At 38.8% G+C, this 23,641-nt stretch overlaps 1 protein-coding gene across 3 annotated transcripts in view; it reads right to left on the reverse strand.

Moving 5' to 3' along the window:
• Positions 1 to 23,641, reverse strand: part of TUBGCP5 (tubulin gamma complex component 5) — a 79,105-nt gene that overhangs the window by 22,615 nt on the left and 32,849 nt on the right. For 2 of the 3 annotated variants that reach the window (XR_006779163.2, XM_045795099.2), the window contains exons 7-11: positions 15,626 to 15,743; positions 14,837 to 14,926; positions 9,082 to 9,175; positions 8,345 to 8,591; positions 1,048 to 1,250 (exon numbers count right to left, since the gene is read on the reverse strand). Coding sequence is in view for 2 of the 3 variants with exons in the window: in XM_045795099.2 (XP_045651055.1) it covers positions 1,048 to 1,250; positions 8,345 to 8,591; positions 9,082 to 9,175; positions 14,837 to 14,926; positions 15,626 to 15,743 (752 nt within the window). In the remaining variant the exon portion in view is untranslated. The remainder of the gene's footprint in view (positions 1 to 1,047; positions 1,251 to 8,344; positions 8,592 to 9,081; positions 9,176 to 14,836; positions 14,927 to 15,625; positions 15,744 to 23,641) is intronic. The other variant, XM_045795100.2, reaches the window with a different exon arrangement.

A 23,641-nucleotide genomic window follows, 5' to 3' on the forward strand; every position in this document is an offset into this window, starting at 1 on the left:
ACAGGGGGGCTTGATCTCACAAACCTGAGATTATGACCTGAGCCAAAATCAAGTCAGATGCTTAACCAGCCGAGCCACCCAGGCACCCCTCTGCAACACCTTTTAAAAAGTGATCAGATTTCTGTTTTTTGACACAAAGAAGTTAAAATTCCAAAACATACTCTATAAAATCCTTATGAAAACTCACCTAAATATGAGATGACTCCACTGTCTGTAGTCCATACCAGGACTCTCTTGAAAGTTAAAGAGGGACAACAGTTCTAAGCTCGACAGTCCAAACTGAGGTACAGCTATCCTATCTAAAGCATGCTATTAGCAAAACGTCCACTAAGAATGAGGAAATGATTTCATTCTTAAAAAAAAATGCATAGCTGACAGAAATCAACCTGTTTTATACTGAAATGCAGTACCAAAATGGTGAGAAAACAAAGTTACCTCAACTAAGAAACACACCTAATATGTGTATCTAAACAAACATGCAGTTTTCTAGATTATAGTCTCTAGATTATAGTCTCTTGTATTTTTTTAAATTGTGGCAAAAAAAATGTAACACTTTTAAGTGTACAATTCAGTAGTGTTAAGTATATTTATATTGTTGTGGAAACAGATCTCTGGCATCATGTTGCAAAACTGAAACCCTGTACCTATTAAACACCTTCCCTTTTCTCCTCTCCCCATTGTGGCAGAACCATTCTACTTTCTGTTTCTATGAATTTGACTACTCTAGATACCTTATATAATAGATTTGTATTTTTACTGAAAAAAAGTTATTGTAAGTATCTATATAATTCAGCTAGGTATTTTTCACATTTTGCTTTTGTTTTGCTCTGTCCTTGCTGCATCCTCCCCATGATCTCTGTGATTAAAGCCAAGAAGCTGGTTTCCTGTAGCCTTGAATTTAGAAGCTAATTTAAAAACTCTGAATAGCTGTCTGACACAGCGTGACTTAAGCATTTTTATTTTTACAAAGAGCTATAACAAGTTATCCACCACTCCTTTGGTTGAACAGAAGGGAGTCATACAACTTAGGACAGAGGTCTTACATACCGTTTGCTCAGAGGCTTCTCCAACATTGTCGTATTCAAGAATGGCCTTGTACAGTGTGTTGAGCAGGTGAGATGCCCGAACAACATTTCGAGTGTCAGGTGGAACTTCTGCTACTCCAGTACTAAATACTTTATGCAGAACTTTGAGCTGAGCCAGTCGAGGTGACAACTTGTCCACCACTATTGCAAGAGTTATCGTAGTATCTGCAAAATATTCAGAAATCAAACTCATTCGCAAGGAAGAATATCTGCATTGAGAATGTGACATAAATGCTAAGTCACTTATGGAAAGACATGGCAAACTGGAGGCTGGTGGGTTTTAATCTCATATCATAAGGAGCTAATCTCCCTAAAGAAAGAAAAAACAGCTCAGAAAAAAAAATAATGTATAAAGGACCTGAGAGTTAAGGGGAAAGGAAATAAAAGATATTCTTAAACATACAGAGATACTCAACAACAATTATAACAAAAGAAAACAAACTAAAACTACATTCAGCAAATAAAAAACAGACTTCCGTGGGCTACAGTATTAGTGAGGGAATGGTTACTACAAAGGGGAATAAGAACCAGTTTTTTCATGGGGATGGCAGAGCTCTGTATCCTGAAGATGGAAGTGGATATACAAATACATACATGTAATACAGTGTCAGAGAACTATACACAAAGATATTACTCTCCTCCCCACGAAGAGCAAGTACCTGCAAAACCAGTGACACTCATGTCAGGTCTACAGACCAATTAATGTGCCAATGTCAACTTCCTAGTTTGGGTAACATAATATAATTATGTTAAGGTGGGGATTATTGGGGGAAGTTGGGTGATGGGAACGCAGGACTTCTGGGTACTATTTTTTATAGTAGTTGAAAATGAAAGCAGAGGGCACAGGGAAGCTAACACTGGTAACCATTTTATTCCTCTTTGATAACACATTGTTGATAATATACCACTGACAAGAGTGTGAGGGAACAGGTATTCATATACATTGCTGGCAACTATTTCTATGGAGAACCATGTGGCAGTATGTATCAAAATCACACATGCCATCACATAATCTTTAACCTAGGAATTCCATTAAGAATATATGCTACAGGGATGGGAAAAGATGGCAGAGGAGTAGGGGACCCAATTTCAACTGCTCCCCTGAATTTAGCTGGATATCCACCAAACCATTCTGAATACCCATGAAATCAGCCTAAGATGTAAGAATACATAGCTAGAGCTCTACAAACAGAATACCTCCAACCGTGTCGAAGTATGATGCAGGAGCCATGATTCTGCACACAGATAAAGGAAGATAAACAGAAGTTGGAGGGAGCCGCCATAAGCTGGCACCGAGAAGGTGATGTAACGCCGGAGCGCAAAAGCATCCTGCTCTGGGGACTGGGCACGGACTCGAACACCAGTAGCGGCGGGGAAAGGACTTCAGTTCAGCCCCCAGACAGGATCCAGAAGCTGCAGGTGCATGCACGAACCAGGGGGTACGGGGGCCTGTGGTTTTAGAAGCAGAAAGGGTAGAGACAGGCCAGTCCTGCGTTCCACCGCTGGGAGCGTTACTGTGGGGCGCACAACTGGAGAGGCTGTGGTTTTTAGTAGCGCAGACAGAAACAGAGACTGTATGGCCCGGTAAGCTCAGTGAAGACCAGACTGCGATCTCTCTGTTCTGAGACAGAGGTTTGGATGCGGTCACGTCTGCTCTGACTCTCAGAAGACAGATGGAAAGCTGCCAGGGAAAGCTGCCAGAGAACTAAAGCCCCCCAAAACCCATTTTCACTGAGTCCATCCCGGCCCCACAGGGGGCAGGACAACTCTGCCCAAGCAGGGTTGCCTGAGTAACAGTGCGGCAGGCCCTTCCCCCAGAAGATAAGCTGGAAGAACAAGAGGCCCACAACCCTAAGGTCCCTATAAAACAGGTGCATCTTGCTTGGGTCGTGGTTAATAATTTGGACTCTGTACATTACCTCTACCACACCCCCCAACAGAGTGACTAAGAGGAGGAACCCCCAACAAAGAAAAGAATCAGAGACTGAGAGAGATTAATGACGCTATGAAATATTCCAATGTCAGAATTATTGGGATCCCTGAGGGGGTTGAGAGAGAGAGGTCTAGAAGATATATTTGAGCAAATCATAACTGAGAACTTCCCTAATATGGGAAGGAAACAAGCATTCATGTCCAAGAGGCAGAGAGCAGCCCTCCCAAGATCAATGAGAACAGACCGACACCCCGACATATAACTGTAAATTTGCAAATCTTAGATCCAAGGAAACAATCTTGAAAGTGATGAGGGGGAAGAGATTTCTTACGTACAGAGGGAGTAACATCAGAATAACGTCAGACCTGTCCACAGAGACATGACAAGCAAGAAAGGGCTGGCAAAACATATTCAGGGTACTAAATGAGAAGAACATGCAGCCAAGGATACTTTATCCAGCAAGGCTGTCATTCAGAATGGATGGAGAGACAAGAGCTTCCAAGACCAGCAGAAACTGAAAGAATATGTAACCACCAAGCTGGCCCTACAAGAAATATTAAGGGGGGTTCTATAAAATAAGAAAGACCCCAAGAGTGATATAGAACAGAAATTTACAGAGACAATCTATGGAAAAAAGGACTTCACAGGCAATATGATGGCACTGAAATCATATCTTCCAATAATCACTCTCAATGTGAATGGCCTAAATGCTCCCATGAAACGGCACAGGGTTGTAGGTTGGATAAAAAGACATGACCCATACATATGCTCTCTACAACAGACTCATTTGGAACCCAAAGACACCTCCACATTGAAAGTGAGGAGATTGAGAACCATTTTTCATGCTAACGGACCTAAAAAGAAAGCTGGGGAAGCAATTCTCATATCACACAAATTAGATTTTAAGCTGAAAACTGTAGTAAGAGATACAGGACACTTTATCATTCTTAAAGGGTCTATCCAACAAGAAGATCTAATAATTGTAACTACCTATGCCCCCAAAATGGGAGCATCCAACTACATAAGCCAACTGTTAACCAAAATAAAGAACCGTAATGATAATGATACATTAAGAGTTGGAGACCTCAACACTTCACTATCACCAACAGACAGATCACTAAGCAGATCAACAAAGAAACAAGAGCTTTGAATGACACACTGGACCAGATGGACCTCATAGATATACACAGAACATTCCACCCTAAAACAACAGAATACTCATTCTTTTCCAGTGCATATGGAACTTTCTCCAGAACAGACCACATATCAGGTCTCAACCAATATCATAAGACTGAGATGATTCCCTACATATTCTCAGACCACAATGCTTTGAAACTGGAACTCAATCACAAGAAAAAATTTGGAAGGAATTCAAACACTGGGAACCTAAAAACCATCCTGCTTAAGAATGTTTGGGTCAACCAGGAAACTAAAGAAGAAGTTAAACAATTCATGGAAACCAATAAGAATGAAAACACATTGGTCCAACACCTATGGGATACTGCAAAGGCGGTCCTAAGGGGGAAATACATAGCCATCTGAGCTTCACTCAAAAAAAAAAAAAGAAAGAAAGAAAAGAAAAAAAGAAAAGAAAAATTCTGAATATGGAAGCAAACTTCGCACTTTAAATAAGTGGAGAAAGAACAACAAAAAAAGCCTAGCCAAGCAGGAGAAGAGATAATAAATATTAGAGCAGAGATCTATAAATTAGAAACCAGAAATACAGTAGAGCACATGAACGAAACTAGAAGCTTGTTCTTTGAGAGAATTAATAAGATCGATAAAACACTGGCCAGACTTTATCCAAAAGACAAGAGAAAGGACCCAAATTAATAAAATTCTGAATGAAAGGGGAGAGATCATGACTAAAACCAAGGAAAAAGACAATTATTAGAAATTATTATCAACAACTATATGCCAAAAAATTCAGCAATCTGGAAGAAATGGATGCCTTCCTGGAAGCCTATAAACTACCAAGACTGAAACAGGAAGAAACAGACAATCTGAGTAGACCAATAACCAGTAATGAGGTTGAAGTAGTGATCAAAAACCTTCCAAACACAAGAGACCAGGGCCTGATAGACTCCCAGGGGAATTCTATCAACATTTAAGAAGAAATAATACCTATTCTCCTAAAGCTGTTTCAAAAAATAGAAAGGAGTTTGGAAAACTTCCAAACTCATTCTATGAATCCATTACCTTGATCCCAAAACCAGGCAAAGACCCCATCAAAAAGGAGAATTACAGACCAATATCCTCGATGCATATGGATGCCAAAATTCTCAAGAAGATCCTAGCCGATAGGATCCAACAGTACACTGAAAGGATTCTCCAACACAACCAGGTGGGATTTAGTCCTGGGATGCAAGGGTGGTTCAACATTCGCAAATCAATCAACACGATACAGCATGTTAACAAAAGAAGAGACAAGAACCATATGATCCTCTCAATTGATTCAGAAAAGGTATCTGACAAAATATAGCATCCTTTCCCGATTACAACTCTTCAGAGTGTAGGGACAGACGGTACATTCCTCAATTTCATAAAAACCACCTACGAAAAGCCCACAGTGAATATCATTCTCAGTGGGGAAAAGCTGAGAGCCTTTCCCTTAAGATCAGGGACACGACAAGGATGACCACTCTCGCCACTATGGTTCAACATAATACTAGAAATCCTAGCAACAGCAATCAGACAACAAAAAGAAATAAAAGGTATTCAAATTGGCAGGGAAGTCAAATTCTTTCTCTTTGCAGATGAAATGATACTTTATGTGGAAAACCCAAAAGACTCCACCCCCAAATTACTAGAACTCATACAGCAATTCAGTAATGGGGCAGGATAAAAAAAAAAATCAATGCACAGAAATCAGTTGTTTTCCTATGCACTAACAATGTAACTGTAGAAAAAGAAATTAGGGAATCAGTTACATTTACAATAGCACCAAAAATCATAAAATACTTTGGAATAAACGTACCAAGGAGGTAAAGGGTCTATACTCTAGAAACTACAGAACACTGATGAAAGAAACTGAAGAAGACACAAGAAGATGGAAAAACATTCCATGCTCATGGATTGGAAGAATAAACATTGTTAAAATGTCTATGCTGTAAAGATCAATCTATACTTTCAACACCATCCCATGCAAAGTACCAATGCCATTTTTCAAAGTGCTGGAATAAACAATCCTAAAATTCGAATGGAACCAGAAAATACCCCAAATCACCAAGGGAATGTTGAAAAAGAAAAACAAAGCTAGGGGCATCACGTTACCTGATTTCAAGCTATACTACAAAGCTGTGATCACCAAGACAGCATGGTACTGGCACAAAAACAGACACACAGATCAAAGGAACAGAACAGAGAACCCAGAAATGGACTCTCAACTCTATGGTCAACTAATCTTCGACAAAGCAAGAAAAAACATCCAATGGAAAAAAGACAGTCTCTTCATTAAATGGTGCTGGGAAATTGGATAGCTACATACAGAAGAACGAAACTGGACCATTCTCTTACAGCATACACAAAGATAAACTCAAAATGGATGAAAGACCTCGATGTGAGACAGGAATCCATCAAAATCCTAGAGGAGAACATAGGCAGTAACCTCTTCGACATCGGCCAAGGCAACTTCTTTCATGACACATCTCCAAAGGAAGGGAAACAAAAGCAAAAATGAACTTTTGGGATGTCATCAAGATAAAAAGCTTCTACACAGCAAAGGAAACAGTCAATAAAACAAAGAGGCAACCCACAGAATGGGAGAAGATATTTGCAAATGGCATTACAGATAAAGGGCTGGTATAGAAGATCTATAAAGAACTTCTTAAACTCAAAGATAAATAATCAAGTCAAAAAATGGGCAGAAGACATGAACAGACACTTCTCCAATGAAGACATGCAAATGGCCAAGAGACACATGAAAAAATATTCAACATCATTAGCCATCAGGGAAATTCAAATCAAAACCACACTGAGATACCATCTTATACCAGTTAGAATGGCGAAAATTGACAAGGCAAGAAACAACAAATGTTGGAGAGGATGTGGAGAAGGGGGATCCCTCCTACATTGTTGGTGGGAATCCAAGTTGGTACAGCCACGCTGGAAAACAGTGTGGAGATTCCTCAAAAAATTAAAAATAGAGCTATCCTGTTACCCAGCAATTGAACTACTGGGTACTTACCCCAAAGATACAGATGTAGTGATAACAAGGGGCACATGTACCCCAATGTTCACTGCACAGCAATGTCCAATAGCCAAACTATGGAAGGAGCCAAGTGGCTCTTCGAGACACGAATGGATAAAGAAGATGTGGTCCATATACACAGTGGAATATCACTCAGCCATCAGAAGGGATGAATACCTATCATTTGTATCGACTTGGATGGAACTGGAGGTGATTATGCTAAGTGAAGTATGTCAAGCAGAGAAAGACAATTATGTTCCACACATAAGGGATAGCATGGAGGAAATTAGGAGAAGGAAGGGAAAAATGAAGCGGGTGAGACGAACCACGAGAGATTATGGACTCCAGGAAACAATCTGAGGGTTTCAGAGGGGAGGTTGGTGGGAGGATGGGTTGCCCGGTGATGGGTATTGCATGTATTGCAATGAGCACTGGGTGGTAAAGCAAATAATGAATCATGGAACACTACATCAAAAACTAAGGAAGTACTGTACGGCAACTAGCATAAGAAAAAAAAAATGAAATGAAAAAATATATTGCCCAAAAAAAAGAGTTTATGCTATAACTTGCTGCACATGTGTACAATATACTTACATGTAAGTGGTTATCACTATAGCACTGTTGGCAACTGAAGATCAGAAACAACTTAAATTCATCAAAAGAGGACTGGTCTATGATATATTTGCATAATTAAATACTCAATTTGTAAAAAAGAATGTGGAGAGGTTTTACATTTTTGAATGGTATATTCCCCAAAATTTAAATTGGAGAATAATTTGAAGACAGAAGTTAATAGACTAATAGGTAGGTATATATGAATATGCCTTGTTTTATATATTTAAATTATTTCTAGAAGAATGCAAAAGAAACTTATGACTTATCTCCTCTGGGGAGAGGAACTGAGTACTTGGCTGGAGAATTAGCATAGGAAGAATAATTTTCACTGTAAACTTTCTGTACTAATTGGATTTTTAGAGAACGAATGGCTTAAAACACAAATTTAAAATGATTTAAAATGATCACGAGTATTACTTATTTGTCATGTTATTTACAAACACTGTATCAATTAATAACCTAGATGGCACTGAAAATATGACTTATGTGTCTTATGAGTAAAAGGGAAGGACATTTAAATACCATTATTAATGATGTACTTCTCAATGTCAGTAAGTTCCTTTTTGAAACTAATGAAGTATTTGTATAGGGCCCACATGAAAGCCTGGTATGTCCTAAAAGGAGCTTCAGTCAACTTCTTAGGAAGAGAACCATTTCCAGGTAAGATGCCTTCGGAGCTGTGCCCCATAACTTCATCGATGAACTCCTGGAGTCGAAACACAACCTGGCCGTATGCTGCTATTTGTTCCAGCACTGATCGTAAACAGCTCTATAACAGAAGCAAACCGCACACATTTGAAGTCTTCTATAAACATTCAAATACATACTCGCTCACTAAAATATTTTGTGACTTTTAAATAGTATGCTTAGTATAAGAAAAATAAAACAAATAGTTTTATACTCAAAGTAAATAATGTAAGCATTAATTTCCACAGAGTATAGAATTGTGGCTTATACTTTTTAAAAACACATATAAGGTAAATAAATGTACTACAAGCAAAAAATTTATAGTACACAGCTTCCCAATACAGAATTGACAGAATTAAGCAGAAAACACAAACTGAAACTAAATGTAAATATAACAAAAATATTAAAGAATTCTCTAGCACTGTAAAGATGGACAATTTAATTTTGTCTTTTGGATCTTAAGTATATTTAATAATTAATTTTAATACTGCAAAATGTTTTAGAGTTACAGAACTACGGTTTACATAAATCCTATTATTTAATATTAATTAAAATAAATACAAACAACTTACATGAGTCAAATGAGTTACTATAATACTGTTTCTCACAGTTACCTTCCCATCTATCAACTGAAATATAAAGAGCTTTTTTACTCCCGAAAGTAACCTGAAATGGAATAAAAAAGATTAATGTACTTTAAGTCTACAAAAATATTCACTACAGTAATACCTAAGAAATTATTTCCTTACAAATTTTTATTTAAATTCTAGTTAGTTAACATATAGTGTAATATTGGTTTCAGGAGTAGGATTTAGTGATTCATTACTTACATATAATACCCAGTGTGCATCATAACAACTGCCTTCCTTATTAGCTCACAATCCACCCACCTCCCTTCATCAACTCTGTTGAATCAGTTATGGTTTGCCTCCCTCCTCTCCTTTTCTTTTTTTCTCCCTTCTCACACATTCAACTGTTGTTTCCCAAATTCCACATATGAATGAAATCATATGATATTTGTCCTTCTGTGACTGACTTATTCACTTAGCATAATACACTCTTAGCTCCATCCTTGCCATTGCAAGCCATGCTTAAGAAATTTTAATAAAAGATTCAGAATTGGGGGTTGGGGCAAAGAGGTCGGATAATTAGAAAATAGAAGGCATTCATCTTTTTATCTGATTACCTTAAGACTCAAGATATTTCAAGAGAGAAGTCAAAATAGTGTTGTCAAAGCATTTCTTCAACTGTGTGATGGCCCAAACAGACCTTCCCATTTTTTTAAAAATGTCAATATTAGGAGAGGCAAAATGGTGGAAGAGCAGGGGACCTCATTTCATCTGGTCCCCTGAATTAAGCTAGATAACCATCAAATCATTTTAAACACCTATGAATTCAATCTGAGATCGAAGAAAAGAATTGTTGGAATTCTACAAATAGAAAAGCGACCACTTTTTGCAAGTAGGAGTGTGGAGAAGTGAAACTGAGGGGATATATCGGAGGATACACAGCAGGGAAGGGAGCCTCCAAAAGCCAGCTACTGGAAAGTGATCTAGCCCCGGAGCACAAAAAAAAAGCACAACTTTTAGAAATCTGCTCCAGTCAGACACGTCCCTGCCTGAAAGGTGCTGTAGTGAAATGGGGCAGAATCCAAGGTGGGACAGTGTGGGCTCAATATCCTCGGGGTGACAGAAAGAATGGGGGTACCTGAGCTGGTAGAGTTCCCAAACACTGGAGCTGGGAAACCGGTCATGGTCAGCGAGCCTGGGAGGGGGGTCTCATCTCACTTGGCAATAAACTGAGAACCGCTGCCTGATCTGGTGACTGCTCTCCATGTAGGGGCCCAGCAAAGGACAGTGACCTGACAATCCTCCGCCTTTCCCCAGGGAGGATAAGTGTCGGCACGCACAGTAGGAGTCTGCAGAATTTGGCACACAGTGAAATCTTTCAGCTCCAGAGCTAGAGAGGCAGGTGCGGTCATTTTTATTTTCACCCTCTAAAGAGGCATGGAAAGCCTTCCGGGAACAAAAGCCACACAGAGAACCAGCTTACACTGAGCCAGGCTCCCTGGCAAGGGGCAGTGCAACTTTGCCTGGGCAAAGACACCTGACAATCAGCGTAGCAGGCCCCTCCCTCAGAGGACCAGCTGGAAGAACAGGTGAACAGCAAGTTTATGGATGAAACAGAACTGCAAAACTCCAGTGGTAGGGGAAAACAGTACATAGAATTTGAGTTTTTTTTCTCATGATTTGATTATCTTTCAGTTTAAAATTTTCCATTTCTTTTTTTCCTTTTCCCTTTTCAACTAGTTTCTTATTTTATCAACTCTTTGTTTTTAAGCCTTTTTTTAACTTTCATTTTTTACATTTGCATTTTTTAGATATAGTCTCACTGTATCCATTTCTATTTTTATATGTATCCAAGTTCTCTCTCACAAAGAGAACTCTACAATTCTCTTTACAATTTTGGGATCTAGTGTCTTCTAACACACAGACCAAAATACATTCAGGATCAAGTGGATCACCCTGTCTTGTCCACCCTGGGTGATTATATTCTCTCTTCCCCTGCCTTTTTTCTCTTTCCTTCTTTTTCTTTTCTGTTTTGGTTTCTGACCTCCTGGGATTTCTCTACTGTGTATTTCGCTTGGGTCATGGTTGACAGTTTTAGTTTACTCATTCATTCATCCATTCTTCTCTGGGCAAAATGACTAGAAGGAGGCATTCACAATAAAAGAAAGAACCACAGGTAATATTCTCGGCTACAGATCTAATCAATATGGATATAAGTAAGATATCAGAGCTGGAATTCAGGATAACAATTATAAAATTACTAGCTAGGCTTCAAAATAGCATAAAAGACACTAGAGAATCTCTTAGTGTAGAAATGAAATCTAATCAGGCCAAAATTAAAAATGCAGTCTAAACTGGATGCTAACAGCTAGGGTAAATGAGGCAGAAGAAAGAGTAAGTGACATAGAAGACAAGTTGATAGAAAGGAAGGAAGCCAAGGAAAAGAGAGGAAAAACAACTAATGGACCATGAGGGGAGGCATCAAGAAATCAGCAATGCCACCAAACAAAAAAAATATTAGAATTATTGGAGTCCCCATATGTGGAACATAAAGAATAGCATGGAGGACATTAGGAGAAGGAAGGGAAAAATGAAGGTGGGGAAATCAGAGGGGAGACGAACATTGAGAGACTATGGACTCTGGGAAACAATCTGAGGGTTTCAGAGGGGAGGGAGGTGGGGGATTGGGATAGGCCGGTAATGGGTATTAAGGAGGGCACGAATTGCATGGAGCACTGGGTGTTATACGCAAACAATGAATCATGGAACACTACATCAAAAACTAATGAAGTACTGTATGGTGACTAACAATAAAAAAACGTAAAATAAGTGTTTTACTTTATTTGTTTCCAAGACATTTATAAAGCATGTAAAGCTCTTAGCTAATACTATGTCAGCAATTTGTACTCAATAAATGATATTTTAGGGGAAAACAACAACAACAACAACAACAACAAAACAACAACAAAAAAAGAATTATTGGAGTCCCTGAGGGAAAAGAAAGAAAGAGAGGGACAGAAGGTATAATTGAACAAATCACAGCTGAGAACTTCCCTACTCTGGGGAAGGAAACAGGCATTCAAGTCCACGAGGTAGAGAGGACCCCAACCAAAATCAATAAAAACAGATTAACACCCTAACATGTAATAGGGAAGCTTGCAAATTTCAGAGATAACGAGAAAATCCTGAAAGCAGCTCAAGACAAGAGGTTCTTAACGTACAATGGTAGAAACGGAAGGCTGGCAATAGAGCTATCCAGAAACCCGGCAGGCCAAAAATGAATGGCATGATATATTCAGTGTGCTAAATGAGAAAAATATGCAGCCGAGAATACTTTATGCAGGAAGGCTGTCAATCAGAATGGAAGGAGATAAAAAAGAGCTTCCAGGACAGACAGAAACTGGAAGAATATGTAACCACTAAGCCAGCCCTGCAAGAAATATTAAGGGACATCCTGTAAGCTTCCAAGAACAACAAATCAAGCCCACAATAAGCAGAAGAGAAATAATAAAGATAAGAGCAGAAATCAAGGAAATAGAAACCAGAAGAACAGTAAAACAGATCAAAGAAACTAGAAGCCGGTTCTTTGAAAGAATTACTAAGATTGATAAACCCATGCCGGACTTATCAAAAAGAAGAGAAAGGACCCAAAACAATAAAGTCATGAATGAAAGGGGTGAGATCAGGACCAACCCAAGGAAATACAAACAATTTTAAGAACATATTATGAGCAACGACATCCCATTAGGCAATTTGGAAGAAATGAATGCATTCCTGGAAATTTATAAACTACCAAAACTGAAACAGGAAGAAATAGACAATCTGAATAGACCAATAACCAGTAATGAGATTGAAGCAGTGATAAAAAACCTCCAAAAACAAGAGTTCAGGGCCAGATGGCTTCCCAGGGGAATTCTACCAAATGTTTAAAGAAGAAACAATACCTATTCTTCTGATGCTCTTTCAAAAAACAGAAACCGAAGGAAAACTTCCAAACTCGTTCTATGAGGCCAGCATTTACTTGATCCCAGAAGCAAGCAAAGACCCCACCAAAAAGAATTACAGACCAATATCCCTGATAGACATGGATGCCACAATACTCATCAAGAGAGTAGCCAACAGGATCTAACAGTACACTAAAAGGATTATTTACCACGACCTAGTGAATGTAAGGGTGGTTCAACATCCGGAAATCAATCAACGTGATATATCACATTAATAAGAGAAAGGACAAGAACCATATGATACTCTCAATTGATCAGAGAAACCATTTGACAAAATACAGCATCCTTTCTTGAATAAAACTCTCCACAGTGTAGGGATAGAAGCAAAATACCTCAATATCATAAAAGCCATCTACGAAACGTCCACAGTGAACATCATTCTCAATGGAGAAAAACTGAGACCTTTTGCCCTAAAGTCAGGAACACAACAGGGATGTCCATTCTCACCACTTTTGTTCAACACAGTACTAGAAGTCCTAGCCTCAGCAATCAGACAACAAAAAGAAATAAAAAGCATTCAAACTGGCAAAGAAGTCAAACTCTCTCTTCACCGATGACAGGATACTTTATCTCCTCAGGACATTAAAAATAGAGCTACCCTATGACCCAGCCATTGTACTACTGGGTATGTACCCCAAAGTTACAGATGGAGCGAAAAGAAGGGGCATCCGCACCCCAATGTTCTGGCAGCAATGTCCAAAAAAGCCCAGCTCTGGAAAGAAACGAAATGTCTATCAACACTTGAATGGATAAAGGAGATGTGGTATATATATATACAATGGAATATTACTCAGCCATCAGAAAGGATGAATACCTGCCATTTACATCAACGTGGATGAACCAGAGGGTATTATGCCAGCGAAATGAGTCAATCAGAGACAGACAGTTATCATGTGGTTTCACTCACATGTGGAGTTATGGGAAATAGCATAGAGAATCATGGGGTAGGGGAGGGAAAACTGAATGGGAAGTCATCAGAGAGGGAAAAGAACCATGAGAGACTCTTGACTACAGGAAACAAACTAAGGGCTGCTGGAAGGAAGGTGGATGGGGGATGGGGTGATTGGGTGATGGGCATTAATGAGGGCATGTGATGTGATGAGCACTGGGTGTTATATGCAGGTGATGAACTGCTGAACACTACATTTGAAATTATGTTGGCTAATTGAATTTAAATAAAATAAAGTTGTAGAAGTGTCAAAAAAAAACACAAAAAACCAGGAAAAAAAAAAAAGATGTCAATATTATCCTGTGTGGCAGAGAGAACCAGAACCTGGAACTCTTAGTAGTACCAGGCCTACATGTTGCATTTCTCATTTTCATTTTTATGTGAACACAATCTAAATTCTTTTTTTTTTTTCCCACAACCTAAATTCATAGATTTCTGGTTTCCAGGTATAGGACACAGGTTCTCACTGACATACTCTGCCTAGCAAACTAGGAGCCTTTCTTTGAACTCAGTAATTAAGAAAATAATGGTGTAATCTAATTAAATAGCATACTACATGATTTAAAATGGAAAAGAAGTAAACATATCACATTCTCACAATCTCCACAATCGACTTTGAAGTTTGGGTTTTCTGAGTTCCCCAATTTACATTTAGGTGCCCATTAGAAAGGTTTTAGGTTAAACCTACTGGCCCATTTTTAGTATGCATGTGAAGAAACCATGAATACTTTTCCTTAAAATACCAAAATTCTGCTTCTCAGTAACAAAGTCTTCTACACTATTAATTAAGCTTAATAGGTCTTACCATAAGGTTTCCCGAATAACCTGTGTCTCAGTAACAAAAACTCTGTCATCTGGAACATATAACGGGTCACTGCTATACAAGTGTTGGTCCCTATTAGACAGCAAACATCAAATGTCAATGAAAAGGTTTCTCATGAAGTAAAATTACATGCATTAAAGAATATATGCATTTAGTGTTAATTTAAGCAGTAAGCGAATAAATATAATAATATGTTTTAAATGCCCTCCCATACTCATTTCTACATATCAACTCTAATACTCTCAGAGAAGTACTTTCAGAACAATTCCAATTTTTTAAAAAAAGATTTTATTTATTTATTTGAGAGAAATAGGGAAAGAAGGCACGAGTGTGGGGGGTTGCTGAGGTGAGGGGAGAGGGAGAAGGAGGCTCCCCGCTGAGCAGGGAGCCCGATGTGGGGCTCAATCCCAGGACCCTGGGACCACGACCTGAGCTGAAGACAGACACTTAACCAACTGAACCACATAGGCACCCCAGAGCAATTCCAATTATTATACTCACTGCTGATATAACCAAGTGCTTAAAACTATGTATCATGGCCTAATTCATACCACTCCATTAGCTTTGAAAGTAACAAATCAAAAAACAGGCTATAATTAAATAAAAATCTAATTTTTAAAATAATTAAATAACTGAAAAATGTGTTAAATCAGAATCACTAAAATTTTTCTTTAAATTTCAGGGAAGTATTTAAATCATAAATCAAAAGCAAATACTAAAACATCGAAGTTTCTCCTATTTACACATTAAATGAAAAACTTAGCTTCTTACCAGACAGAGGCTAAATTGGAGTGCAGATGTAAACTATGAGGAAACCTTGAGGATCTGGCTGTCCAGTACTGATGAACCACATGCTGTTCCAGCCAGCTTCGGCCATCTGTCTCATCTACTGGAAGGATATTTAAAACGTTTAAATTATGAGAGTTAACAAAAAAAAACCCAAAACACTTGAGCAACTATGCCACAATTCCGGATTTATGACTCCATTCAAATAGTCAATAAAAAAGCTCTTTAGGGGAGCCTGGGTGGCTCAGTTAAGCGTCTGCCTTCGGCTCAGGGCATGATCCCAGGGTTCTGGGATCGAGCCCCGCATCGGGCTCCCTGCTCTGCTGGGAGCCTGCTTCTTCCTCTCCCACTCTCCCTGCTTGTGTTCCCTCTCTCACTGGCTGTCTCTCTGTCAAATAAATAAATAAAAATCTTTAAAGAAAAAAAACAAAAGAAAAGAAAACGCTCTTTAACTTACCAAACTCAAAACCCATAAAACAAATAATACAGTTAAGAAATGGGCAGAAGACATGAATAGACACATTTCCAAACAAGACACCCAGATGGCTAACAGACACATGAAAAGATACTCAACATCATCATCATCATGGAAATACAAATCAAAACCACAATGAGATACCACCTTACACCTCTCAGAAAGGGGTAAAATTAACAACACAAGAAGAAACAACAGTTACTGGCAAGGATGCAGAGAAAGGGGAACCCTTGCACTGTTGGTGGGAATGCAAACTGGTGCAGCCACTCTGGAGAAGTTTGGAGGTTCCTCAAAAAGCTAAAAATAGAACTACCCTACAATCCAGTAATTGCACTACTAGGTATTTACCAAAGGATACAAAAATACAGATTCAAAGGGGTATACGACGCACCCTGATGCTTATAGCAGCATTATCAACAACAGCCAAACTATGGAGAGAAACCAAATGTTGATCAACTGATGGATAAAGAAGATATGGTATATATACACAATGGAATATTATTCAACCATCAAAAAGAATGAAATCTTGCCATTAGCAACAGGTGGATGGAGCTAGAGTGTATTATGCTAAGTGAAATGAGTCTGTCAGAAAAAGACAAATACCACATGATCTCACTCACATGTGGAATTTAAGAAAGAACACAGATGAACATATGGGAAGGGGTTAAAGGAAAAAAAAAGGAGAGAGGGAAACAAGCCATAAGAGACTCTTAACAACAGAGAACAAACTGAGGGTTTATGGAGGGAGGTGGGGGTGTGCTAGATGGAGGACGGGTATTAAAGACAGCACTTGTGATGAGCACTGGGTGTTGTATAAAAGTGATAAATCACTGAATTCTACTCCAGAAACCTATATTGCACGGTATGTTAACTAACAAAATTTAAATTAAAAAAATTTAAAAAGAAAAGGCTCTTTAAAAATATATATATAGAAATGTACATACAAAATTTAGTTAAATATCATTGTCTGTAAAAAAAAAATTACTCAATTTTAAATGACCCCATGAATAAGACGACACAAACCGTATATTCAGATAGTTCAATAATCATGAAAGTAATCAAAATGGTAAGTAAAGATGTTCTCAAGAACCCCCAAATCCTCAGGACTGGTACTAAGCTTTCAAGAATTAGAATGTCTTATTCAGATTATAAGGCTAATATAACCTTGCTTCTAAAACCAGATAAAGACATAAAAAAGTTCATCAAAGAATAAAAATGAAAAATCCTAAATTAAAAAATTGCTAACTCAGGGGCACCTGGGTGGCTCAGCTGGTGGATCATGTGACTCCTGATCTCAGGGTCTTGAGTTTGATTGAGCCCCACGTTAGGTGTAGAGCTTATTTAAAAAAATGTTGTAAAAAATAACAGAATCATTATGGGAATTTAGCTCAGGAATTCAAGGATGATTCACTATCACAAAATCAATGTAGGAATAGAACAAAAGAGAAAAATTAGGATTATCTCACAGTTAAAGAAGAACTTTTTTTTGTGTGTAAGATTTTATTTATTTATTTGACAGAGAGAGACACAGCCAGCGAGAGAGTGAACACAAGCAGGGGGAGTGGGAGAGGAAGAAGCAGGCTCCCACAGGAGCAGGGAGCCCAGTGTGGGCCTGGGCCAAAGGCAGACGCTTAACGACTGAGCCACCCAGGCGCCCTAAAGAAGAACATTTGATAAAGTTCAATATTTATGATTAAAGGCTTCTAGAAAAACAGGAATAGAAGGAAATTGTCTTAATTTGATAAAGGCTACATACCCAGAACCTATACCAAAACTCATCACACTCAATGGAGGAATTTCAGATGCAACCCTTTAGACTGAGACCCACTCCAGGAAAACTGCTCTCACTGCTGATGCTTCCTCTGCAGACTAGAGGCCTGGCCAGAACAGACACCATTAACGTAGTCACAAAAGAAAATACAAGAATTGATAGGAGACAAAACTGTTTGTAGACAATAATGATCATCTACATTAAAAAACTAATGGGAGAGGGGTCCAAGATGGCAGTATAGGAAGACTCTGAACTCTTCTCCTCCCACAAACACACCAAATGTATACCTATATATAGAGCAATTCCTCCTGAAGAACAGGGCTGACTGAACAGCTTCTGTACAACAAAATATAGAGGGACCATAGAGAGAGGGGTAGGAGAAGCAGAAACATAGTAATGACAGGAATCTGATCCCCAATGCTGTGAAATGCAGCGGGGAGAGAGTACTGAGGGACCAGTAGAAGATTTACCCAAGCTAGGTCAAAGAAAAAAGCTGCAGATTAAAGGGCAACTAGACTAGAGGTGATGGAAACCCTTTTACTACCCCAGAGTGTCCACCAAACAGCAGAAGAATAGCTAAGAACTCTCTGCAGATCAGACGTGCTGGTGAACATCATTGTTTATGTTCCTTCTCCACCTTGATATACAGAGGGGAGCAGAGTCTGGGTGCTCCAGGTGGCCGTGTTGCCTTGGTGAGTCCTGGGCGCCTAGCCCATACCAGCTCCAGCTGCATACCCAACGTAGTACCTCTGCCTGTACTCATCCCAGCTCCTGTCTCCCAATAAGGCTATCCCAGTGTGGTAGATAATGGAACAACCCTAGCCTGCACTGACTACAGCTCCAGCACTCTTGCCAAAACGGCCCTGATGTGGAGCACACGGGGGACACCCTGGCCCATGCCTGCTCCAGCACCAGCTTTTCTGACACAGCACCCCCTACATGGAGCAGCCAGGTTTGTGGCTGTTCCACCTGTCCATCAGGGTGCCCCTGATGCAGAGTGCCCCCATACCTCCAGCCTGTACCTGCTACAGCTCCAGCCAGCCAGCCTAAGTTGCCAGGTATACATAGTCTATGCAGGGGATATTCCTACACATGGCTATACCTTCAAGACTGGGAGATGTAGCTATTCCATCTAATTCATAGAAACAAACAGAGAGTGTAAAACAGAACGAGGAGACAGAGAAATATGCTCTAAATGAAAGAACAAGGGCCCCCCTGAGTGGCCCAGTCAGTTAAGCGTCCAACTCTTGATTTTGGCTCAGGTCATGAGATCGAACCCTGTGTCAGGCTCCGTGCTCAGTGGGGAGTCTGCTTCTCTCCCTCTCCCTCTCCCCCCATCCTCTCTCTCTCTCAAAACAATAAATCTTTAAAAATATAAATGAGAGAACAAGACTAAAGAACTCAGTGAAACAGAGATATGGAATCTAGCTGATAAAGAGTTGAAAGTAATAATCATAAAGATCCTCACTGCACCTGAGAGAAGAGTGAAGGAACTCAGAACTTCAACAAAGAGACAGAAAATATAAAAAAGAGCCAATCAGAGCTGAAATGAAATACACAGTAGAAGGAATCAGCAGCAGATTAGAGGATGTATAAGAATAGAGCAGCTACCTAGAATACAGAATACTGGAAAGTATTCAAGCTGAACTGCAAAAAGAAAAAAAAAGAATTAAGAAAAAAAGCCCACCAGGGATAGGTTAAGGTACTTCCGAGACAATAAGCATACTAACATTTACATTATAGTAATTCGAGAAGGAGAAGAGAGTTTAGGGAAAGAGGCAAAAAAACTTGAAAAAAAAAAATAGCAGAAAACTTTCCTAACCTGGGGAAGGAAATGGACACCCAGGTCCAGGAAGCACAGAGACTCCAAAAAAAGATGAACCCAAAGACGTCCACACCAAGCCTCATAACACGTAAAACGTCACAAATTAAAGATAAAGAGAGGCTCTTAAAACCAACAAGAGAAAAACAACTAGTTTTGTACAAGAAAAACCCGGCTAAGAGTATCAGCTAACTTTTCAGCAGAAACTCTGCAGGTAAGAAGAGAGTGGCATGATATATATGTTCAAAGTGCTGAAAGAAAACCTACAACCAACAACCTACACAGCAAGATTATCATTCAGAATTGATGGAGAGATATTTTCCAAAGCAAAAGTTAAAGTAGTTCATCATCACTAAACTGGCCTATATCATGAAATTAAGGGACTTCTTTAAGCAGAAATGAAATGGCTAAGAGTAGAAGAAAGAAAATTATGAAAGAAAAACAATTTCATTGGTAAACACATAATAAAGTTGGTAGATCAATCACTTATAAAGCTAGTATGAAAGTTGAAAAGACAAAAGTAGTAACTTGTATCTAAAAAATTAGTTAAGGACTCATAAAATAAAAAGATGTAAAACAGGAAAAAATATACATTAAAACATTGGGGAATAAAAATGTGCCTTTCAAATGTATTCAAACTTAAACAACCACCAACTTAAGTACAGAATGTTATATACCTAGGATGTTAAATATGAACCTCATGGTAACCAAAAACCAAAACCAAAAACAAAACAAAATAAAAATAAAAGATATACACACAAAAAAGAAAAAAGAATCCAATTTTCATAAAACTAAAGAAAGTCCTCAGTCATGAGGGAAGACAGCAACAGAGGAAAGGAACAGGAAAGAACCACAAGAACAAACAAAACAATTAACAAAATGTTAATACCATTTTGTATATACCTGCCAATAATTACTTCGATTGCAAACGGAGTCAAGACTCCAATCAAAAGACACAGGATGACTGGGTGGACAAAAAAAGAAGACCCATCTACATGCTGCTACAAGAGATTCACTTCAGATCCTAAGACACATACAGACTACTGAAAATGAGAGGATGAAAAAGATATTCCATGCAAATGTAAGACAAAGGACAAAAGACGGAAAAAAAAAAAAAAAGCTGGGGCAGCAATACGTACATGAGAGAAAACAGACTTTTAAAATTCTGTAATAAGAGACAAAGGGCATGATGTAATGATAAAGGGATCAATCCAACAAGAGGATTTAACAATTACACATATTTATGCACCTAAATATATAAAGCAAATATTAACAGACATAAAGGGAGAAACTGACAAGATACAATAATAGTAGGAGACTTTAACACCACATACATCAATGGATAGATCATTCAGACAGAAAATCAATATGGAAAACAGTGGCTTTGAACCACACAACAGATCAGATGAACTTAGTAGATACATACAGAACATTTCATCCCAAATCAGCAGAATATACTTTCTTCTTCAGGGTACATGGAACATTCTCCAGGGTAGATTACATGTTAGGCCACAAAACAAGTCTCAATAAATTTAAGATGGAAGTCACATCAAGTATCTTTTCTGAGCACAATGGTATGAAACCAGAAATTAATTATGAAAAACCAATTGGAAAAAACTCACAAACATGTGCAGGCTAAACACCTGTAATTAAACAACCAATGGGTCAACGAAGAAATCAAGGAGAAAATTAAAAAATACATGCAGACAAGGAAAATGGAAACATAAGAGTCCAAATTCTTTGGGATGTCATAAAAGTAGTTCTATGAGGGAAGTTTATAATGGTAACAAGCTTTCCTAAAGAAAAAAGAGAAATCTCAAATAAGCAATATAACCTTATACTTAAAGGAACTAAAAAAACCCAAAAACAAACAAAACCCAAAGTTAGTAGAACCAATAACAATTACAACAGAAATAAGTGAAATAGAGACTAAAAAACAACAGAGAAGATCAATGAAATTAGGACCTGGCTTTTGAAAAGATAAAAAAAATTGATAAACCTTTATCCAGAATCATCAAAAAAAAAAAAAAAAGCTGGGGGGGGGGAGAGGATTCAAATTAATGAAATCAGAAATGAAAGAGAAGTTACAACCCAAACCACAGAAATACAAAGGACTGTAAGAGACTATTACGAAAAACTATATGCCAACCAACTGGACAACCTAGAAGAAATGAATAAATTCCTAGAAACATACAATTTTCCAACAGTGAATAAGGAAGAAATAGAAAATCTGAATGGACTAACTACTAGTAACAAAATTGAATCAGTAATACAAAAACTCCCAATAAACACAGGTCTAGTACAGATAGCTTCCTGGGTAAATCTCACATTTAAAGAACAGTGAATAACTATTCTTCTCAAACTATTTCAAAATAGAAAAAAAAAAAAAAAGATTCCAAATTCATTCCATGAAGTCAATATTACCCTGACACCAAAACCAGATAAAGACACTACAAAGAAAGATTGCAGGCCAACATCCCCAATGATGCAGATGCAAAAATCCTCAACAAAATATTAGCAAGCTAAATTCAACATACATTAAGAGGATCATCCACCATGATTCATCAAGTAGATTTTTTTCCCAGAAATGCAAGGATGGATACATATTTGCAAATCAATCAACATGATACACCACATTAACAAAATGAAGGATAAAAATCATATGATCATCTCAGTAGAAGCAGAAAAATCATTTCACAAAATTCAACATCCATTCACAATAAAAATTTTCAATAAAGTGGGTTTAGAGGAAACATACCTCAACATAATAAAGGCTGGATATAAAAAACCCACAAGTAACATCATACTCAAAGGTGAAAAGCTGAGGATCAGGAACAGGACCTACCACTTTTACTCAACATAACACTGGAAGTCCTAGACATAGCAACCAGAAGAGAAAGAACTAAAAGGCATCCGAATTGGTGAGGAAGAAGTAACACTGTTATTATTTGCAGATGATATGATATAATATATTGAAAACCCCAGAGGCTCCACCAGAAAAAAACTATTAGAACTAATAAATGGAGGGGCAAGATGGCAGCAGAGTAGGGGACTCTGTTTTATCTGGTCCCCAAATTTAGATGGATATCTATCAAACCATTCTGAACACATATGAATTCAACCTGAGATGTAAGTAAATTTATCTGGATTTCTACAAACGGAAAAACCACTTTTTGCAAGGTAGGAGATGCAGAACCTTGAATCTTCGCGGGGAAATATCAGAAGATAAATGGAGGGGGCAGGGAGCCTCCATAAGCTGGCCACCGGAAAGTGATATAATACCAGAGAACAAAATCGGGACCCTCAGAAATCTGCTCCAGTGACATCCCATTCTGAAAAGGGCACAGGGGATGAACAGGACAGAATTCTAGGTGGATCACTGTGGTCTCAGGATCCCAGGAGACTCAGAAAGAATGGGGGAGCCTGAACCAATACAGTGCCCAAGCAGTGGAGCAGTGAGACTGGTTATGGTCAGCGAGCCCAGAAGGGACTCTCAGCTCCAGTCACCATAAACTGCGAGCCGGGCCGGCAGGGAGACTGCTCTCTGCCTGAGCGCCCTGAAAAGCACTAGAGGATGTGGGCTGTTTAATATCCCAGGGGAAATACGAAATGGCTTGCGCCCACAACAGGGCAACAGCTCTCAGGGTGGTGTGACCCCCGAAAGGACACTGGGGCAGCACCCAGCCATGACCTGGGAGCTGCGGAAGAGGGTGCATGCACAAGCCCACAACTGCTTGCCAATGCAAAGGCACAAAGCACACAGATGCTCATGATTCCCTGGAACTACCCCGGGAGAGTTGCAGCAGGTGTGAATAGAACGAGTCTGTGGAGTTTGGTGCACACAGAAGTGGAGACGGTCTGACCTGGAGAGCTTACTGAAGAAAGGGGACCATGACCTTGTAGCACTGGGCCAGAGATTCGTGCATGGCCATA

Source organism: Ursus americanus, chromosome 28, assembly GCF_024610735.1.
Source record: "Ursus americanus isolate L20-20 chromosome 28, mUrsAme1.1.p, whole genome shotgun sequence".
In the NCBI taxonomy this organism is placed as follows: domain Eukaryota; kingdom Metazoa; phylum Chordata; class Mammalia; order Carnivora; family Ursidae; genus Ursus; species Ursus americanus.